The sequence below is a fragment of the Hemitrygon akajei genome, chromosome 6 (assembly GCF_048418815.1).
Source record: "Hemitrygon akajei chromosome 6, sHemAka1.3, whole genome shotgun sequence".
Lineage (NCBI taxonomy): Eukaryota > Metazoa > Chordata > Chondrichthyes > Myliobatiformes > Dasyatidae > Hemitrygon > Hemitrygon akajei.
The window spans coordinates 66064533-66086894 of NC_133129.1; the positions used below are offsets into that span (position 1 = coordinate 66064533).

Sequence of the window (22362 nt, forward strand, 5' to 3'; positions counted from 1 at the left end):
TTGTGCAGTGAAAACCAATTTGGAAACAAATAGAGGAATTACTCAAAAAGAGGCAAAAAAATACAGTTTGTGGAGGGGCCTGAGATCCCTGACAGCAACTTCTGAATGTCTGTCTTTTGTAACACTTGTCCATCTTTTAGACATTGCAATCAGTTCAGGGGAGTGAACCTAGTCTATTGTTGACTCCAAACCCATAGTAGAGTGGTTGCCTTCAAACAGCCCTTGGGAGTCATTAGGTACCTTTGAGATGCTTCAGAAAGGTACCTTTCAGAGGTGAAAACCAATGTTTGACTTTGTCAGTGAATCTCACGCTCTCAGAATGAAATAAAAGCTCAACTTGTGTCATCTCTTCTATTTCGGGAAGGTAAAGCTGGATGTGGAAGTTAACAAACTTCATATCACATGCTGGTGATAATAAACCTGATTCCGATAAAGAAAATGTAAGTGTTTACCAGAACGGTTGCAGAAAATCAATACTAAATAGCAGAGATGAGGTAGGGTGCAAAGGGCAAGTATCAACACAGCTTGGTGAAGAAGCGTGGTTTATCCAGGAGGTACAAGGGTGTGGGGGGGGTGTCCAGGAAGGGGTAGCAGCTCTGGTGAAGGGGGCTTGTTGTGTCTATTCTGGGACAGCTCACTTAACTTCAGTCCCTATCTGACACTCAGCTCTCTCATGTGACAGCAGCCACACCCTGGTACTCCGCTTCGGCAGACGGACTAAACCAGATGAGTGTAGCCAGCAAGCCTCATATCCCTGTGAGATTGGAACATACCTCTCCTAACATGTGATGTCAGCTCCAGTGGACTGGGTGGATGAGATCTACAGTGAGATCCAACAGCCAGGAAGGTGGTTCTGCAATGCTTTGTGCAGAGCGAAGAGTATGACAAGGCACAGAAGATGTCATGGTCATTATGTGCAACCAAGGAAGACCCTGGTTTGTGATGCTTGCTCATACATGGGCTTTCAAGGTCAAGAGAGTGGAATTGCCCCACAGCAACAGCTTTTCCACTTTAAAAAACCTCTCGCACATGTTTCCTCCCATCATTGGGCATGATCGTCAACGGCCACAAGGGAAATGACACTAGGGTTCGGCACATATTTCAAGAATGGAAAGAGTGTACAATTCATGGTGCTGTACATAAAGAAACTTGAAGCAAGGAAGTACTGGATGACATCCTAGATACAACAAGGGAAGGAACATGGCTTATATTAATAACATGCCATTCATAAAGATACCATAAAGAGCTAAATAAAGATAAATAAAATTTTGAAGTGCAGCCACCAATTAAATATAATAATCGCAAAACAAATTTGCATTTATAGGGGACTACTAACATAACAAAGCCTCTCATTTAATAGCCAGACAAAATCTGAAACCAAGCCATTGGGCAAAGGGGTGGGTTTTAGAAACATAGAAAACCTACAGCACAGTCCAGGCCCTTCGGCCCACAAAGCTGTGCCGAACATGTCCTTACCTTAGCAATTACATAGGGTTACCCATAGCCCTCTACTTTTCTAAGCTCCATGTACCTGTCCAGGACTCTCTTAAAAGACCCTATCATATCCGCCTCCACCACCGTCAGTGGCAACCCATACCACGCACTCACCACTCTCTGCGTAAAAAAAACTTACCCCTGACATCTCCTCTGTACCTACTTCCAAGCACCCTAAAACTGTGCCCTCTCATGCTAGCCATTTTAGCCCTGGGAAAAGGACTTTGTCCATCCACACGATCAATGCCTCTCATCATCTTGTATACCTCTATCAGGTCACCTCTCATCCTCCAAGGAAAAAAGTCCAAGTTCACTCAACCTATCTCATAAGGCATGCTCCCTAATCCAGGCAACATCCTTGTAAATCTCCTCTGCACCCTTTCTATGGTTTCCACATCCTTCCTATAGTGAGGCAACCAGAACTGAGCACAGTACTCCAAGTGGGGTCTGACCAGGGTCCTCTATAGCTGCAACATTACCTCTCAGCTCCTAAACTCAATCCCACGATTGATGAAGGCCACTGCACCGTATGCTTTCTTAACCACAGAGTCAACATGTGCAGCAGCCTCGAGTGTCCTATTGACATGGACCCAACCCCAAGATCCCTGTGATCCTTCAAACTGCCAAGTGTCTTACCATTAATACTATATCCTGCCATTATACTTGATCTAACAAAATGAACCACTTCACACTTATCTGGGTTGAAATCCATCTCCCACTTCTCAGCCCGTTTTTGCATTCTATCAATGTCTCACTATAACCTCTGACAGCCCTCCACACTATCCACAACACCTTCAACCTTTGTGTCATCAGCAAATTTACTAACCCATCCCTTCACTTCTTCATCCAGATCATTTATGAAAATCACGAAGAGTAGAGATCCCTGAGGCACACCACTGGTGACTGACCTCCATGCTGAATATGACCTGCCTACAACCACTCTTTGCCTTCTGTGGGCAAGCCAATTCTGGATCCACAAAGCAATTTCCCCTTGGATCCCATGCCTCCTTACATTCTCAATAAGCCTTGCATGGGGTACCTTATCAAATGCCTTGCTGAAATCCATATACACTACATCTACTGCTCTTCCTTCATCAATGTGTTTAGTCACATCCTCAAAAAATTCAATCAGGCTCATAAAGCACGATCTGCCCTTGACAAAGCCATGCTGACTATTCCTAATCATAATATACCTCTTCAAATGTTCATAAATCCTGCTTCTCAGGATCTTCTCCATCAACTTACCAACCACTGAAGTAAGACTCACTGGTCTATAATATCCTGGGCTATCTCTACTCCCTTTCATGAATAAGGGGATAACATCTGCAACCCTCCACTCCTTGTGACACTTTAATGGCACATTCTACAAAAGGAAAGAGAAGTGGACAGCATAGGAAGTTCCAGAGTTTTGGCAGTGAAAGGAAAGGGGGTGCCAGTGAGGGTGTGATTAAAAATAGAAATAACGCTAGAGTTAGTGTAACACTATTACAGCACCAGCAACCCCCGTTCAATTCTGTCACTGTCAGTAAGGAGTTTGTACGTTCTCCCCTGTGACTGTGGGTTTCCTCCAGGTGCTCTGGTATCCTCCCACATTCCAAAGATGTACGAGTTAGTAGGTTATTTGGTCACTTAGAATAATTGGGTTGTGCGGACTTGTTCCTGTGCTGTATCTCTGAACGTAAAAAAATATAAAAATGGGAGAGTGCAGAGAATTAGGAAAGGTTACAGAGATGCTGGCAGGAGTTAGGATGATGCAGTGGTTTGGGAGTGGGGAATAGGGGGATTACAGTTCTGAGACCAAAGAGGGATTTGAAAACACGGGTAAGAATTTTAATACAGAGGTGTATCACTGAATGGGGAGGGGGGAGAGTAATGGATGTACAAGACTACATAAAATTATGTACAGCATCCTGACACAGTCTTTCTCTAAGATAATTGTCTCATGGAAGCCTGTCACTTTATCAGTAAATTGCTCCATTGATGTGTCTGAGCGGCACTGTAATTTTGATCTGCTCTAGTATTTAATGAGGTATATCTTGAATATGCAGAAAGGATGAAACAGCTAGTTTGGTGGTTTCCTACTCCCAGTGCAACTCTCAATGTGGTGAAGACTCAACTTCTCATTGCCAACTTGTGTAATGTCTGTCAGAATATCCAGATGCCTCATGGTAATGAACAAGTCTTTGTCTTAGTGTGGTCATGGACCTACTTTAGGAAATATGGCAGTTGGCTCATGCTTAGCAAGCTCCAGCAGTAACACACGCAAGCGGTCTGCGTGAGAATTACATTTTACAACACAGAGCAGTGCAACAGGGGAACAGCCCCTTTGGCCCACTATTACTTTGCTGAGAAGAATGCCAAATTGAACTAATTCTTTTTGCCGGTACATGCTCCGTATGTCTCCATTCCCAGCATATCTAAAAGACTTTTGAATGCCACTATTTTGACCTTGGCCCTTGGAGAACACCCATTTTTTTTCTTTGAAACAGTGCTGAGGGGTCTTGGTGCAACATCTCATCCACATGCTAACACCTTTCATAAATGCAGCCCTCTCTCGTACTGCAGGGGGAGTGTCAGTCTTGATTTTGTGGCCACATCTCTGGAGCAGTATTATCTTCTGATGCAGAGGTAGTTGAGCCAAACTGGCACCAGGTTCTCTCTGGGGAAAATGCTTAACATGCAGGACGTTTGACATATCTTGACAAGCAGCTCATCATAATGCCATGCAGACCTAGATTACACTGAAGGGATTTGATTGAAAGATGGAGAATCCAGTCAGGTAGGAAAAATCAATTTCTGCTTGCCCAACAGGTTGTCTCTGGAGGCTCTGCTGTGTAAAGAGTTGAATAAATAGGTGGGATGACAAATGGAAAAAAAAAACTACCACTGATTCATGTTTTTTTCCCTTGGATTATTGGTAGCCATTTGGGGCAAGGTAACCTTTCAAAATGAAACAGGTGGTCCCACCAACTGTAGCTGTTGAAAACAATGACACATCACCACTTTCCTAGGGGCAACAAATATTGCCCTTTTCAGAGATGTCAACGTCACATGAAGAAACCGAAAGGTTCACTATGTCAAGAGGCACAAATGGTGCTGGAGGAACTTAATGGATCAGGTGGCATCTATGGAGGGAAATGGACAGTCAATATTTCTGATCGAAACCCTTCACCTGGAGAGTTAAGCACATAACCTGATTTCTTACTGCTTAGCTTTAAGTCCTATATACTGTTCATTAAAATGCGTACTTCAGCATATGAAGATGTTATTGCCTAGTTCTAAAATCTGAAGTTCATTTTTTCCCAAATGTAATGTTTTGAAATTTAATGTCTGATTATTATTAATATGTGAATGTTTACTTTATTAAGCTGAGAGCTGGATGAAATATTAAATTTAATGAATGGATTTAAAGCTTTCAGGCAACAAGTTTGAAATATTATGAAAACTATTCTGCCATAATTCATTGTAAGTGTATATTACAAAATAATTATGAATATTTGACTAGTATATTTATAATCGGGACAATGGATGAGCCACACCTCAAGTTCAAGTGCCAGATTAAAGTTGGATCTTATATTTTTCTACAGTTAAATTCCACCTTTATGAAATCTTGGTCAGACCTCAGCTGGAGTTCTGCAAACAATTCTGGTCACCAAGGTACATATGAAGGATGTCTTTGAAGTGGAGAGGGTGCAGAGGAGATTCACTAGGATATGGCCTGGGATGTAGCAGTCCAGTCAAAACATAAGATAGGAAAAGCTAAGTCCTTTCTCCCTGGAGTTGAGAAGGTTAAGAAGAGGCTTACTGAGGCATGTAATGCGATAAAGGGTAAAGGTAGAAGCTTTTGCCCATATTAGGAGTAGATAAGACTAGATGACATGGGTTAGGAAAAGATTCAGAAAGCATGAGGAGGAAACTTCTTCACCCAGAGAGTGTTAAGTAATTGGAAGGTACTGCATGATAGAGTGATTAAAGTTGGGTCACTGACAGCATTTCAAAACGCCTAGATGAACCCTTGAATTGTTTAGGTGTAAAGGGGTGTGGACCATGTCACCAACAAGAAAAAAAGCTGTAGATGCTGGAAATCCAAGCATCACACACAAAATGCTGGAGGAAATCAGCAGGCCAGGCAGCATCAGTGGAAAAGAGTACAGTCGATGTTTTGGGCTGAACCCTTTATCAGGACTGGCTTGTGTGTGTTGCTGTGGAACATGTGCTGGGTGATGGGGCAAGTATAGAAGGGTGCCCACTGGTCAGTGTGGATGCGTTGAAATAAACAGCCTGTTTCCATGCTGTATGATTCAATTAATATTGACACTTCAGTGTAGTGTGCTGCCTGTCAGAAGCACCAGCTTTTTGATAAGAGGTTAAACAAAGCCCCCATCTCCCCTCTCAGATAGATCTCAAAGCACCCCCTTGGACAGGATTTCCACTAATGTCATGGGATTTATTCTTCATTCAAAGTCACTAGACTGACCAATTACCTGGTCAGTATCACATCAGTGTTTCTGGGAATAAATGAAAAAGGTCTTTGACAATTTGTACACAAGTAGGCTGTCTTATTCCCCAAATTACAATAGTGATTACATTGAAAATGTATTTAACATTAGCTTAGAAAATGAAAGGGATAGAAAAATACTGCAGCCAGGCAAACCTTTACTTTGTTTACCAACATATACTGCTCATTTTAAATTCTTACAAGATTTAAGTCATTCCTAAATGCAGAGGACATGATAGGATAGTGGGGTTGTGTTGAGAATTTTTAAAAATTCCTATTACAAAGACAACACATCTGAGTTTCAAATTCTACCAGAATAACTCATTAACATTATTGAAAATAAAAAGAACAAAGATCTGCTCAAATGAAAATTATGCTTAATTTGGCAATAAATAGATTTCTTTAATCTATTCTTTCACACAATAATCCCTAATTGTTCCTGAATCACTGCAGCCCACATGGCGCAGGTGCATTCGTTATGTTGTTGGGACAGGTGTTTGGGATTTAAACCCAACAATGGTGATACATTTCCAGATTAGGATGATATTCAATTTGGAGGGACTAGGGTGCAAATATGGATCAGATCTCGTTGTCCTGGATGATTTCAAACTTTGTGACTATTGTTAGAGCTTCACTCATGCAGGCAAGTGTAAAAAGTGCAGTTATACCCCTGTGGCAATGTTTTGAGGTCAGCTGATCCAGAATGCAGAGCTTCAGGATATCTGGTCAGTTCAGTTCTCAGTAGTCTACAGGAAGACTCTGGCAGGAGAGTCTGTGATGACGTTGCTACCAAGTAGTGGGTGAAAGGATTAGACTCTCTCTTGAAAAATAATGCAAGCACAAACAACTAGCTCTCTTTGGAAGGCCTGCCTGAAAAATGGTGCTCTGGTTGCCAGACACAAACTAACCTCTCAACAAATTCCCAGTCATAATATTCAACAAAAAGAATATCATAACACTGCTTTGGATTAACTGTCCCAAAGAGATGATGTACCTGGGAAAATGCTGACTGCTGATCTACACTTGTGATGAACTCAGATCGAACTGGAGGTGGCCCTGTCGCAAAACCATCTCAGTGTCTGCGATTTCCCATGGCTATTCTCTGCTGCTTACTCATGGACTAACAATCTTCCCAAACTCAGTTCTGCAAGTTGTTCCCTGAGTAACAGATTGGTACCACAACCATAAGGTTGCAGAATCCTGGAAAGTAACTTCCACCATTGACCAGCCTCATTACTACATTTGACTCTTAGTTCCTGTGGGATTGGTTTGTTCTCAGGCTTCCACACATAAAAAAGCCTTGTGTCTTCATCTTCCACTTGATCTGCAAATCTGTGCATTGCTTTATATTGTCCTAAATATGCCAGGTATGCCAACAATTACTTCAAACAGTTTTCCCATCATGAAGCATGATTAGGAAACAATGGTGATATTTCTGGATTCCTACTTCATACCTTTGATTCCAAGATGTTGAACAATAGCCTAACATTGATCATGACTGTTTCCGAGGAGTCACAGAATTATGGTCAGGCATAGAATAACTAAATGCAGAGATTTAACTAAATGCTGAACTCCTGCCTCAGCAAGGACCTGGACCCATTGCAATTTGCCTATCACCACAATAGGTCAATGAAGATGCAATCTCAATGGCTCTCCACACGACTTTAGACCACCTGGACAACACAAACACCAACATCGGATGCTGTTGATCGACTATAGCTCAGCATTTAATACCATAGTTCCCAAAATCCTGATGAAGAAGTTGCAGAAACTGGGCCTCTGTACCTCCCTCTGTAGTTGGATCCTCGACTTCCTAACCGGAAGACCACAATCCGTGTGGATTGGTTATAAAATAACCTCCTCGCTGACGATCAACACTGGTGCACCTCAGGGTGTGTGCTTAGCTCACTGCTCTACTCTCTATATACACATGACTGGGTGGATAGGCATAGCTCAAATACCATCTATAAATTTGCTGATGACACAACTATTGTTGGTAGAATCTCAGGTGGTGACGAGAGGGCGTACAGGAGTGAAATATGCCAACTAGTGGAGTGGTGCTACAGCAACAACCTGGCACTCAATGTCAGTAAGATGAAAGAGCTGATTGTGGACTTCAGGAAGGGTAAGATGAAGGAGCACATACCAATCCTCACAGAGGAATCAGAAGTGGAGAGAGTGAGCAGTTTCAGGTTCTGGGTGTCAAGATCTCTGAGGATCTAACCTGGCCCCAACATATCATTGTAGTTATAAAGAAGGCAAGAGAGTGGCTATACTTTATTAGGAGTTTGAAGAGATTTGGTACGTCAACAAATACACGCAAAAACTTCTACAGATGCACCATGGAGAGCATTCTGACATGCATCAGTGAAATGCCTCACTGTCTGGTATGGTGGGGGGGGGGGGGGGGCTACTGCACAGGACTGAAAGAAGCTACAGAGGGTTGTAAATCTAGTCAGCTCCATCTTGGGTACTAGCCTACAAAGTACCCAGGACATCTTCAGGGAGCAGTGTCTCAGAAAGGCAGTGTCCATTATTAAGGATCTCCAGCACCCAGAGAATGCTCTTTTCTTACTGTTACCATCAGGTAGGGGTACAGAAGCCTGAAGGCACACACTCAGTGATTCAGGAACAGTTTCTTCCCCTCTGCCATCTGATTTGATGGCATTGAACCCTTGGACACTACCTCACTTTTTAAAAAATATACAGTATTTCTGTTTTTTGCACATTTTAAAAATCTATTCAATATACATATACTGTAATTGATTTACTTTTTTTTCTCTTCTAAATTATGTATTGCATTGAACTGCTGCTGCTGAGTTAACAAATTTCACGTCAGATGCCAGTGATAATAAACCTGATTCTGAATCTGAGATAGCAAAATGGTGAAGGAAAAAGGGTGCAATGAGTAGGGAGAAAGCTTTTGTTCAGCAAGGCTGCTAAAACTGTGGCTAACTGAAGGTAAAATACAATAGAACTATGATATAAGCAAAGACTGGAATAGCTACAGGCACTAAGACTTGTGCATAGAAGCAAAATGTCTATGATTTTCTACCATGGTTCCTCCAATGCTTGTTAGGAATTTCCTTGCTCCATCCTTGTAATTTTATTCCTATTAAAATAAATGTACATAAACAGGAACTGCAGATGCTGGAAATCCAGAGCACATACATAAAATGCAGGAGGAACTCATCAGGTCAGGCAGTACCTATGGAGAGGGATCATCTGTTAATGTTTTGGGCTGAGACCCTTCATAAGAACTAATATGGAAGGGGGGGGGGGAGACAGATTAGGAAGGTGAAAGGGGGAAAAACAGATTAGGAAGGTGGAAGGGAGGGGGAATGAGTACAAGATCCTGAAGAAGGGTCTCGGCTTGAAATGTCAACTGTTTAATCTTTCCTGACCTGCTGAGTTCCTCCAGCACTTTGTGTGGGTTGCTTAAGACTTCTTCAAATGTTACACAACTAAGAGGAGGCATTCTTTGTTCTGAAGTGTCCGATGCTCATTTCCAAGGGGATAAGATGCCGATGTTGCCAAGGATCTTAAGGCATGGTCACAGAGGAGAGTGGAATTAGCAGTGCAGTTTATAAACTTGCACCAGGTGACTACAGTATGCCCAAGTCTGGAAGCATTACGAGTAGTGCTATTTCATTAGTGGGGTGGCTCTATTTGAAAAAAAACTGAACACAAGCTAGGCTGTTAGCAAACATAGTCTTTTATATTTTTATATATTTGAATAAAAATCTCAGCATCTGGTTTCCTTGGTAAAAATAAAACATATTTCACGTGGGTGAACCTGAGAAATTATTTATACTAGCAACCTGGTCCTTTCTATAATACTATTGTGCATCACTTTTCTGCCCTACTTTTGACTTCTTCCTGCAAACTAAATCAACCAAGTTTTAGTGGGCTGAATAGCCTCCATTAGTGCCAGGTGCTAGTGCAGAAATCCCATCAATCCATTCCCCTCCAAATTTACAAGTCATCCTTTGCACATACTAGTAGCCAATTATCTTATTTACACATCTTTGGGATATTAGGGGAAATTGGAACACCAAAGGGAAACTGACAGTGTAGGAGAGAGCTACACACAGATAGGAGAGATTGGACGGATACTGAGTCACCGATGCAGCTGTACAACCTTCAGTCACATATCTCCTGGTAATTTAAACTCGCCCAGGCTTCATTCTAGTAAATCTCCTGAAAGACCACTATATCAATCTGAAAATGTTCACAGTGATCCAGGTATGGTCTAACTATGGTCATGTACAGCTATAGAGTAATTGTCATCCATTTGTACGTCCTCCTATTAAATCCAGGACGGCATTCCATCAATGATGCTGATGCATTGTCCATGATACGTAAGTGATCTATCAATAAACCCCAGTGTTTCATTGGACCTCCTAGATTTCTCACCACTTACAAAGTACTTGGTTCACTACTTTTTTGGTCCAAAGTAAACATGCACACATTTTCCTGCAATGAAATTGATACAACCATGTATCTAATTTAGCATTAACAATGTTTAAATGTTTCAATACAAACTCACTTTGTATCACCATTAATACAGCACAACCACTTGTTTTAAGATGATGCATCGGTACTGTGATCCTAGTATGAATCCTGACTGGCTGTATTATGGTCTGGTATGGCAAATTCAATATTCAGGAAAGCAGGAAGCTGCAGAGAGCGGACCATCCCTCCCCACTATCGCTAGTACCTACAGAAAGCACTGCCTCATCTGTCATCAAAGATCCCCACCATCCAGGCCATGCCATCTTCTTGTAGCTACAGGCGACAGGTTCAAGAGCAGCTACTTCCCTTGAACCATTTGGTTCTTGAACAACCTGCACAACGATAGGGTCTTTTAAAAGACTCCTGGACAGGTACATGGAGCTCAGAAAAATAGAGGGCTATGGGTAACCCCAGGTTTTTAAGGTAAGGACATGTTCGGCACAGCTATGCGGGCCGAAGGGCCTGTATTGTACTGTAGGTTTTCTATGTAACTTTAATCATTACCTCAACATAGCAACACTGTCACAGATTATCTGGACAGGACAGGAGTGGAGAGAGCGCAAGGTCTGTGCTTCATGGACAGAGAACTTGACGCCCTGGTGAAGGAGATCCACAGCAGGAGAGGAGAGGTTTTCACTGTGCTAGGAGGCCCGGAGGTCATCTTGGGCATGTCATTGAAATTCCTCATGGAAGATGCCAGTGCAGTGGATTACCAGGAGATGGATACTCCAAAATATGGTGCAATATAGGGAGGTGCATTGTGACTTCACTAAGTATGTTCCAGAGAGAGTACCGAGCCCTACACTTGCTGCAACTGGGAAGTACGACCTAAAGCTTCACCTTCACTTCCTCACAATCACTGATTGACAGAGCTTTCTATTTCAACCTTCTACCCACACTCAATGACAGCCAGACGAATACGCACATATTCATCAGGCTAACCAAACACATCACGGACCCTGGGCCCAAGTAATTTGCCTCCTCATCTTAACAGGACACGAGATTGGCACCAGTTGCTTGCAATAGATTAGGCATTCTCCAGACCTCACAGATTGAATTAGAAATGGTTTGTTATTGTCATGTGTACTGAAATACAGTGAAAGCCTTAGTTTTGCAAACCATCCATACAGCTCATTTCAAACATAAGGACATGGAGGAGGTACTAAGGAAAAGCTCTGAGGGAGAAGCTCACCCTCCTAATGGGTAATGAACAGGTGAGTCCCATTCCTGGGGCACATGCATGACCAAGACCCACAAAGTCCATGAGTTACAAAGATCCCATATTCCACATTTCTCCCTACTGTCTGAGCTAACGGAAGCTCATTAATCTTAAACATTAACTCTCTATCTCTCTCCATCCACATTAGCTGAATGACCTACAGACTATTTCTAGCATTTCTGGCTTTATTTCAGATTTCCCGTACCTACATTTACTTTCTGCTGGATGAACAAGACTCTATTCTCATCTTCCTCCCCTAATACAACACTTCTTAAGCAAGTTTGCAGGTACAAAAAGACAAATTGTTGAGAACAAAAGTCATCCTTTAAATCGCAGCCCCATCCTTACTGAAACCAATGCAACCCACACAAAACACTGCCACAGATGATCCACCCTAGATATAACACAAGTGTATACAGTCTTTGAAACTTTACTTGGGAATCTAAAAGCATTCTGACCATTACATGTCAATCTAACAATATTTCATGTTTCTCTTTTGTATTTATTTATTTATAAGGTGAGATAGCGATGGAAAAACCAGTGTTTATTACACATAGACAAGAAAATCCGCAGATGCTGGAAATCCAAACAGCACACACAAAATGCTGGAAGAACTCAGCAGGTCAGGCAGCATCTATGGAAGTGAGTAATCTGGCGATGTTTCAGGCTGAGACCCTGCAGCAGGATTGGAATAGATGAGAAGTTAGAAGAAGAAGGTGGGTTGAGGAGTGGAAGAAGTACTGTGTGGTAGGTGATTGGTGGAACTGGGAGGGGGAGGGGTGAAATAAAGAGCTGGGAAGCTGACAGAGATAGAGGGCTGGGAAAGGGGGAATCTGATAGAAGAGGGTAGAAGACCATAGAAGAAAGGGATGGGGGAGAAGAACCAAAGGGAGGTAATGGGCTGGTAAAGAGATGAGGTGAGAGAGGGAAATAGGAATGGGAATGATGAAGGTTTGCAATTACCAGAAGTTTGAGAAATCAATGTTCATGCCATCAAGTTGGAGGCTACCCAAACTGAATATAAGGTGTTGATCTTCATCACAGCAGTAGAGGAAGCCATGGACTGACATGTTGGAATGGGAATGGGAAGTATTTATTTATTGCTTATTCTCTTATTATAAATGGAAAGTCGAATGGAAGTGGGTGGCCACCAGGGGATCCCATTTTTTTTTGCAGATGGAGCAAAGGTGCTCGGTGAAGAGGTCTCCCAATCTAAGTCAGTGTATTGTACATCCCTTGCTGGCCTTGAGATGATGAAGCAGAGAGGCCCTTTATTAAACTGTATCAATTATTCTGTTGTGGAGTTAGGAATTCCAAGACTTAGATGTGTTGGAATGGTGACATACCACAGCCAAATCAGGACAGATTGGAATGGTTTTGAAAGACCTGTCAAGGCAGCCTAGGCAGGTAACTGCAGTGCATTTTGTAGATAGCCAACATTGCAGGCATAATACACTGGATGTGGAGGGAAGGAAATGTTCAGGGTGGTGGAAAAAATGCCAATCAAGCAGGTTGTTTTGCCCTGGGTAGTGTTGAGGGTTGTTGGAGTTGGACGTACTCAGGAAAATGGAGTATCTTGCACATGGCGGAAAGGCATTGGGGTGTCAGGATATAAGGCATTCACCACAGCATACTCAGCCTTCACCCTAACCCTGTAATAACAGTACTTACAATATGTGCCTTGTGCAATTGAGTTTCTTATCAATGGTGAATCGTACAACTGCCTTGGAATGCCAAGAGCAGATAGACTCTCTCTTGTCGGAGGAGATAATTGTCAAACACATATTATTGCTGTCCTTGGGCCTGATTAATCTTAAACATTCTTCTCATTCCCCGTTACACATTTTGACATGCTGCTCTAGAATTCAGCTCTTTGGCAAAGCCTAAACTGAGCATCACTGAGCAGGTCACTTGGTGAGTAGATACGCTTGATTGCACTGTCAACTATATTTTCCATCATTTTGCTGATGAGATAGTAGACTGATTGGGCAGTAATCAGCTAAATTGGATCTGGTCTGCTTTTTGTGGACATGATACTGGGCAATTTTGCATATTCTCCGGTAGATGCCAGTGTTGTTCTGGAACAGCTTGGCGAGGGAAGCAGGTATTTCTGGAGATGCAGCACAGACTCTGGCCCTTCAGCCCACTGAGACCATGTTGACAATCAATCAGCCATTCACATTCATCCTTTCTTTAATTCTCCTCCCCCACAATCTCATTATCTCTCGCCAGATCCCACCACTCACCTACACAAGGACCAGGAGGACACCAGAGCAGCCAGAGGAAACCCACACAGGCACAGGCAAAAGGTGCAAACCCCACACTGACAGCAACCAAGTTCAGAAATGACCCCGAGTCTCTGGCATCGTGAGCCAGCAGATCTGCTCTCTGGGCCACTGCAATGCCCTTCAATGGAAACTGAAAAATGGTCTCCGTAATTCTTCAGTTATGTACAGTTCCTTTCTCTGCTTCGTTTGACAACAGTAACAATGACCTCTAATTACAGTAACGTTTACAACATTTCATCCCCATGCCCCGCTATCTTCTATTGTTTTGACCATTTATTTATTGGTTCACAGTTTACAATTGACAATCCCAGAGGAGGGAGGAGTGCAAACAAACACCAGTCACCAAGAGTCAAACAGGGATGGGAGAAAGCCACGTGTGCAGCATCAACTCAAATCGGTTGGTTGACCCAATTCTGTTCCAGAAATTTTTGCTAGTTTGAGAAGGATTCACCAGGAGAATGTGGGATCTCACTCCTGTGCGGAGTGGTTAGGGGAATAGAACAAATAAATTTAAATGATGTTGGATAAAGGAGAAAGGAATGCAGGGTTATGTTCATGGATTGAGACCAATAAGGTGGGAGGGGATCACAAAGGTCAAAACCCAGGGAAGGGGGAGCAGCTGGGGTGAGTGCTTTGCTTCAAAATGCACATTTAACTTTACAACTAACTACAAGAGTTGTCCTTCAACACGAACTTGGTGGCATCCATGATGGTGTTTTCCTCTCCTGATTCAGATGAAACACTGTGGAACCCGAGAAGCCTCGCTTCGCACTGTCAGCAAATGAGGTCACCAATTGCCTTTGAGTGGATCACATCCATATCAGAAGCTGGCATTGATTCTGAATGGTTACCAGCCAGAGCATTTGTCAGTCTGATGCCAATAGACTTGCTATCACTTGACATGTTCACACACTCACAAAACACAACCCTCCTTTAAGAGAAACCAGACAATGCATGAATCTCCCACTTCAGCTGCTGATCACTTTGGCAGAATACACTGAACAGTTTCCAGTCTTGTGTACATTCTGTGCTGGGTTTGAGTGGCTGATTGGAAACCTGCATTTTTGCATTTTATTCAGCCACTACAATCAGACCCAAAATTTGTGCAGAGCATTAACACCCAGAGTGACAGGACCCACATCTCACACAGGTTGATCACTGCATTAAGGAGAGTCATTATCTGCTACACCACCAGACCTAATATTGCTGGAAAGATTCAATTATCTCCTCAATGAGCATTTTATAAATGTGTGCAATTTATATAAATAAAATTGTACTTTATACATTTTATCTACAGTGATTAATTAGAAAAGGTGCTCGGGTCTGACCAGCAGTAAAAAGCACCATTAACTCTGCCCCAGATCCAGGCTAATATTTTCTTAATGACCTCTCACTGACTGAGACAGCCTTCCTGCAGTAATGCTGTCCCATTGACGGGTTAGACTGAAAGGCGGCAAAAGTCTCTTAATGCACCTTTGGGTGTCAGAGATTCTGCGGCAGAATTACTACCAAGCCAGAATCCATGATACGGCTGATGCAGAAATATTCCACAGAAATGTCATGTCTGCAAGCGAAAATTCCACCCTGATCGCGTTTTGCTCTCAGAAAAATATAATACAATAGCTGACTGAGAAATGGTTTGGTAGCGAGGCTAACTGAGCATCAGCGTCTGCTACAGAATATTTCTCCCTCTCAGAGCTTTAGTTATGAATTAACTCGTCACTTTGACACTAATCTCCGTTGCAGTTCAAGTCGTTAACTACGCAGGGACCAGAGGAAAATACCTTCACCATTAGAGTAATAACCTGCTTTTAATTGTGCGCTCTTTTTTAAAAACCGTGAGTGCTATCATATGGGGGAAATGCTGAGTGCGGGTGTTGCTCTCTCACTCTCTCTCCTGCAAGCTGCTAGTTCTGGAGAGAGAGTTGAGGCGATGCAGATACCTCCACTTCAAATTCGTGTCGCACCATATAAAAGATGCCGTTGCCAAAGCAGTGCAAATGTTTTTAATACTCCCGCAGACCGCGGCATATTCTTCACGAAGGCTAAGATTAACGGCGCTTGAACAGAGCCCAGATCCCATTGCCACAGAAGTGACACTTTCTCATACCTTGAGGAGTCTAACTGAAGGCAAGAAAGCGGCGTGACACAGCTTACGGATCGTCCAGTTCAAAGGCCGAGGTGCTTCGGTGTGGCTCATGTCTTTGGTGCCCAGCATTGAGTAAAAGAGAGGCAGGTCCAGGGAGCAAAGTAATCCAAAGAGCCGGCAGTAGAAGCAGCAAGCGAACCCAGTTGAACTGATCTCCCGATAGCAGCCAGCCAGCCAGAAAGGGAGAGAGAGAGAGGGAGGGAAAGAGAGAAATCCTCCTACATATCTGAAGCAACTGGGGCGGGGGTAGGGGGGTTTGCCTTGGCTTTAATCTTTCCCGGAGTGGCAGTCTCCAACGAGTAGCAATGCTGTTACCTACAGATCACAGCAGGGGAGGTGCCACCGACTACCCAGGGGAGTCATTTCTCCCGTCTGTCCCTTTCTTACAAAATGAGGTTACGAGATATCTGCTTCTGTCTCTGTCGGAAGTGATTTGGGAAAACCCTACACCAGAAACGTTGGAATACACCCAGCAGGAATGCCTGGGTGGGTGTGATAACGCTGACGGAGACCACAGAATCTATGCTAGTTCTCTCTAGTGCAATTCAATCAGCTCCATCCCCTTACTGCCTCTATAAACCGTCTATGTCCACTACCATCACAGGTAGCAAGTTTCAGGGTATTACCACTTACTGTATGAGGGTTCCACCTTCCTCCTTTAATATATCTTGCCCAAAATCTTTAATCTCCTTTCCCCTGTTTCTGTCCAGCTTCTCATTATGTAACTTAACTAAAACTGTTCCAATTCTTTACACCCACCACCCAACCTTCTTATTTCCAACAAGGAGCCCAGCTCCTCCAAACTAAGCTTGTGAGGAAAACTCTTCCCCCCTGGAACCGTTCCAGAGAGCTCCTCTGCCCTCTCCAGCACCTTCACGCACTTCCTAAAAGGCGAGATGAACAAGTGGGAAATTAATCACAGCACTGATATCCCTTATGTTGTCCTCAGTATCACTGTGTAAGATCCACGTGCTTTGCTAACTACTCCCTCAGTCTGTCTTGTCACACTCGAAGATCTATGTACTTGAACTTCCAGATCCCTCTGTTCACGCACACACTTTGGAACCGTGCCCTGATGACAACATCACCTCTCCCATTTCTTTTGCCAAAATGCATCAGCTCACTCTACAGCCATTCTGCAGCCTGTCACCTGTGGCTGTCAAAGTACCGTACTCCCTGCTTGCCTCGTCTCCAGGTCCAATATCATCCGGCAATTTTTACGTTTTACTTTGCATTCCAATGCCCAAGTAGCTTACCTATATCAGAGAAAGTGGCCCCTTATACAACAACACGATCCAGCGTTCTTCAGTATGGTAGTCAGCAATCTACCGCAATTTGCCACTTTCCTGTCCTCAGGCAATCTTTAATCCAAGCAGACTCTAATTATGACAACCAGCCAAGTATTTTGTACTTTGCCAAAAGCTTTCCTAAGATTTATATAGATAACAATTAATACTTTTTCCTTATCAAGCTTCTGCTACTTCATCAGGTAGGTTAGACAAACAATATTTGCCTTTTACAATTCTGCTCAAATCTCACAAAGTGCCCGTGAATATTTTCCCTGATCATTGTTGCTAAACTCTGATGATCAGCCGGAAGTTACCAAGAATTTGTTTTGAGCAAGGGCATCACATTTGCCACATAGCACCTCTTTATATTTGGAGAAGTGCTCTTGCCTCTATTCTTATTTCCTTTGTCAACCATCAGTGAAAGCTCAGACAACGGATTCATTCCAATAACTCCTCGTTTCCCTGGCACGTTCAGCCTAACATTTTATTCCCATCCACACTTTTACTACCAGTTTTTGAGAATCACTTCTTTCATAAACACTGATACAAAGTAGCCATTAAATATTCTATCCCTGCCTCACACCTCTAAGCAGTAATCTTTTTCTATCCTGCCAGGTTCTACCTTGCCTTTTAATGCTCATTTACTATTGGAAGACTTTTCAGTTCTTATTTGTGTTAACTGCCATTCTATTCTCACGTTCCCTCTTTGCGAGTCTTGTTTTCCACTTCACTTCCTCTCTCAGCTGGCCTGGCTCTCACATGTCAGCTCAGCTGAGATGCATTAAACCTCTTATTTCATCACATTCTCTGTTTTCCTTAACATGTAAGGAAGGCTGGCTATAGATTCGCTTCCCCTCCTTCTTGTGGGAATACACCAGGCCTAAAACATCACCTTAAAAATTCCAACTGTTTATTGGGGTGAAGCGGGTGAGTCATTATCGACCAGGGGCTCATACAAAGACCAATATGATTCTTGTGCAGTGCTGGTACTTAACAGTTTCAATGCCAGAGTGCACTTGTGGACTTCTGCAGATGTGAATGGTTCTGCACCTTACCTTGTTTCTGTATGGTCATCCACCTGCGAGCAAGGGGTGGGAGGTTGCAGTTTACCTATCGACTGGCACCACTAGTTTTTCTTCTCTGTATTCAAATCAGCTGAGAGTAGCAGAGTGATGACTATGCCGTAGAAGCACTTCCAGCTGATGAGACCTGCATCTGATGCCCACCGACATGTAGGAATTTCAGTTGCCTGCTCTAGTTTGGATCTATTCAGGTGGTGCAGCGGATAATGCCTCCAAAACATTTGCCACTCCCCAGTACAAATGCAAAAAAAGATTAATGAAGGTGCTGCCTAGACTTAAGGGACTACTTGCTGGGAGAGATTGACAGACAGGGCTTTTACTCCTTGGAGTGTAAGAGACCAAGGGTCATCTCATAGAGGGATATAAAATTATGAGAGGGAGTTTCCAGAGTTGGGGAATGGGAAATTGTAAATATAAGATTAGAAATTAAAGTTTTAATAAGAACTTAGGTGAGGCAACTTTTCTTTTTACACACCAGTGATAGATTTATGAAGCCAGCAGCCAAGAAAGTGGCTGAGGCAGATTTATTTAAAAAATGTGTTCAGGTATATGAAAGACAAAAGCGTAGATAGATATGGGCCAAGGGTTGGGAAATGAGCTTAAACAACACTGTGGTCATCATGGACGAGGATGGACTGAAAGGTTTTCTTCTGTGCTGTACAATTCTATGACTTGATTACAAATAACTAATGAAAATGAGTTTCACTTTCACTCAAAGAAAGTGAACAAATTATCATCATCATGTGCTATCTTGTATGACATAGACAATCATGAATGTTGTTGGCAAATTTTTTTGCAGAAGTGGTTTGCCATTGCCTTCTTCAGAGCAGTGTTTTTACAAGACTGGTGATCAAGCCTCTTCAGAGACTGTCTGCCTGGCGTGAGTGGAACTTGTGATATGCTCATGCAACCTAGCCCTATGGCTTCACATGACCCTGATCGGTGGGCTAAGCAGGTGCTATATCTTGCCCAAGGGTGACCCACAGGCTAGCAGAGGGAAGGAGCACCTTACACATCCTGTGGTAGAGACGCATCTCTGCCCTGCCACCCAAGAACAAATGTAATCATCTCTTTAAATGCCATGGTGTTTGATTCTCTACCAGGAGCTATTCATAACAGAGATCAAAAGATCAATCTTCAACTCTGGAGACCCCAGGAAGATTAACAGCTCTGATCTTATTGATAGCCTGTGGTAGAAAGTACAGTCTACATGTGGCTCTATGGCACCTCGAGCTTGTATCCCAAAATTTTAAGATTTTTAAACACTTTTTTCAAGCATGTGGAACTGGACATTTCCTTTCTTTCCAAGCAGAGCTGACATTCAAAGAGAAGGGTTTCTGCATTTTGATTCCCTTTCATCCTGATTTAACCCTGTCCCGATAGCATCCTCTCTCTTGATATTCCTATTTTACCGCATCTCACTTAGTCATACAATTGGGATAGTCCCCCTGCAACATGCTGATCTGATCATTGCAGCTTCTAGGGCAGTGAGCTCCCTGCAGGAAAGTTCATTCAGTGTCTGAGTCTTATTGTACCAGTCTTTGCTTGATTTGGCCCAACACCCCGCTTACTGGCTCCACTGACTACAACAGCAGCACTTAATCTTTTCCTTTTGCAGACCTGCGATCAGATCTGGAACCCACGCTTTGCAGTTCTGGTTGAGTCGGCAAATGCTACGAGTGCAAACAGGCCTCTGGTGCTGGTTCCTGACCACTCTGAAGGCCTTAGTTCAGGTCACGCTTTTGACGGAGTTTCAATCCTTTCTAAATGACCCCAAGGATTAATATAATGAAAAACTGTATATACCATGGATAGGAAGGCTTCGAGGGATATGGACAAAATGTGAACAAATGGGACTAGCTTAGATTGGCATCTTAGTCAGCATGGATGATTTGATCTGAATGGCCTGTTTTCCTGATGTATTAATCTCTGACTCTAAAGTAGACACTTTGCATAAAGACGCCTTTAAATGCTAGAAGAGTGATTTAAAAATTATCAAGTTTAAGTAAAATAAACAAAGATTGATAGGTGTCTGAGTGGTGAGAAGGCGGGGAATAGGACTAAAGGGGAGATTGGATCAGCTCATGATGAAATGGCGGAGCAGACTCGATGGACCAAATGGCTGACTTCTGCTCCTTTGTCTTATGGCATATATGTCAAACTCAAGGCCCGCGGGCCAAATCCGGCCCGCGGTGGAATTATCTTTGGCCCGCGAGATAATATCTAATTACTATTAAAGCTGGCCCCAGTAATCGAAGCGCCTATGGCGTATGATATGGCTAATGCTGAGTTTATTCAGGTACCAGGTTTTCAGGGGTTTTAGTGTTTATTCGGCAGTCTTGCTCGGCAGTCTTCTTCATAAGAAACGGAATTTGTAAAGTGAAACACTTTGTAGTTATAGCAGAGACTGAGACACATGAGAGCAGGCTGAAAAAACGGAGGCAACAAAAGCTGCGTTCGCACGCGTCCGACTGATCCGGCCCGCACGAAGCTGCATTTTGCTCAATCCGGCCCGTGACCTAAAATGAGTTTGACACCCCTGTCTTATGGTCTTATTATGGTCTAAAACAAATCACTTGCCTGGATATTCCCTTTCAATCAAGGTTGGCACCCTCATTTAAATAGATGGAGCCACTCTCCATATCCCAGCCATTCCTGGCAGAGTGCTGAGGAGCTAGACATAACTTAGCAAAGCAATACCAAGCTGAGCTCAGGTTGTCTGTGCTCCACATCTCCTCAGTACTGAGCCCAACAGTGGAGCAGGAGGACGTGCCAGCTTCTGATCTCGAGCTGATTCCTGACTTCTGCATTGCAATGCGCAGCTAACAATGGTTTGCTGACGTGGCCTGAAGTGGACTCGGCTCACAACCCACATTTAAGTGCTCCTCAGGTCAGTTCACTTGGACTTGGAATATAGTCTAAAGAGTTCCGCACACTCGTTTTTGCCCGCATTTGAATTTCTCCCCATGGAACTCATAAACCACCTGGGGAAATCCGCGATGTCCAGATTACTGTATGATGTAAGTTGAAGAACCTTAACTGGAAGTGAGAGCTGGATTAGTAGCCAGGTTCACACCATAAATGTCATGGGACTGGAACCACATCAGGTGAGAACTGGAACTGAAATTCTCACCATTTTAACATTCTGATGAATCTATACTGCAGCTTGATTTATCCTTTTGTTTGTAAGAGTAGTGATCATCCTTAGCAGCTGAGGTATTTGCAAGTGAAGTGATGGTAAGCTAGAGTCACCAGCTGAGAAGGGCACGACAGCACACTGCAGTAATAATTGGACTATTAGCCAAATGCTAAGATGAAACCCCTTGGGACTGCAGTCTCCTTTACAACTGCACGAAAAGTGCAAATGGGCACTTAAAAGGCCCAGAATGAGCTGTTTCCCTGCAACTTTGTTTTATTATATAAAAAAATAAAATTCAACTTCACATCCCTGCTACTCATTTCCATTGTTCCCTATTAAATCCAGTTCTCCTACTCAGAATATGAATGTTTTTTCCTTATTTATTAGAGATGAATATATATTCATTTAGCTAAGGAATCAGAAAACAATCTGGACTTCAAACTTCATGATAGTTTGATCCATTAACACAGGCTCAAATAAATAAAACACAGATGTGCATTTCTAAAGCGCCTAACACATCCTCTCTCAGAGTCCCAATGTGGCTTTAAACCAACAAGTGCTACAGATATGATCTTTGTGGCCAGGGGCCAGGCTAATCTAAGACTTTGGAGCAATAGAGGGACCTATTTGTAGCTTTCAGTTATCTCTTAAAGACCCTTTATTCTTAATGAAGCCCATTGACAACTCTG

General features: G+C 43.0%; 1 protein-coding gene across 14 annotated transcripts in view; it reads right to left on the bottom strand.

Moving 5' to 3' along the window:
• The window catches only part of trpm3 (transient receptor potential cation channel, subfamily M, member 3), a 501544-nt gene that overhangs the window by 329417 nt on the left and 149765 nt on the right, over positions 1-22362 (bottom strand). For 4 of the 14 annotated variants that reach the window (XM_073048535.1, XM_073048534.1, XM_073048533.1 and 1 more), the window contains exon 1: positions 16125-16417. The exons of the other annotated variants lie outside the window; for them this stretch is intronic. In XM_073048535.1, the coding sequence (XP_072904636.1) occupies positions 16125-16232 (108 nt within the window). In that variant the 5' untranslated portion in view covers positions 16233-16417. Of the gene's footprint in view, positions 1-16124; positions 16418-22362 lie in introns of those variants that run through there. 14 annotated transcript variants of the gene reach the window in all.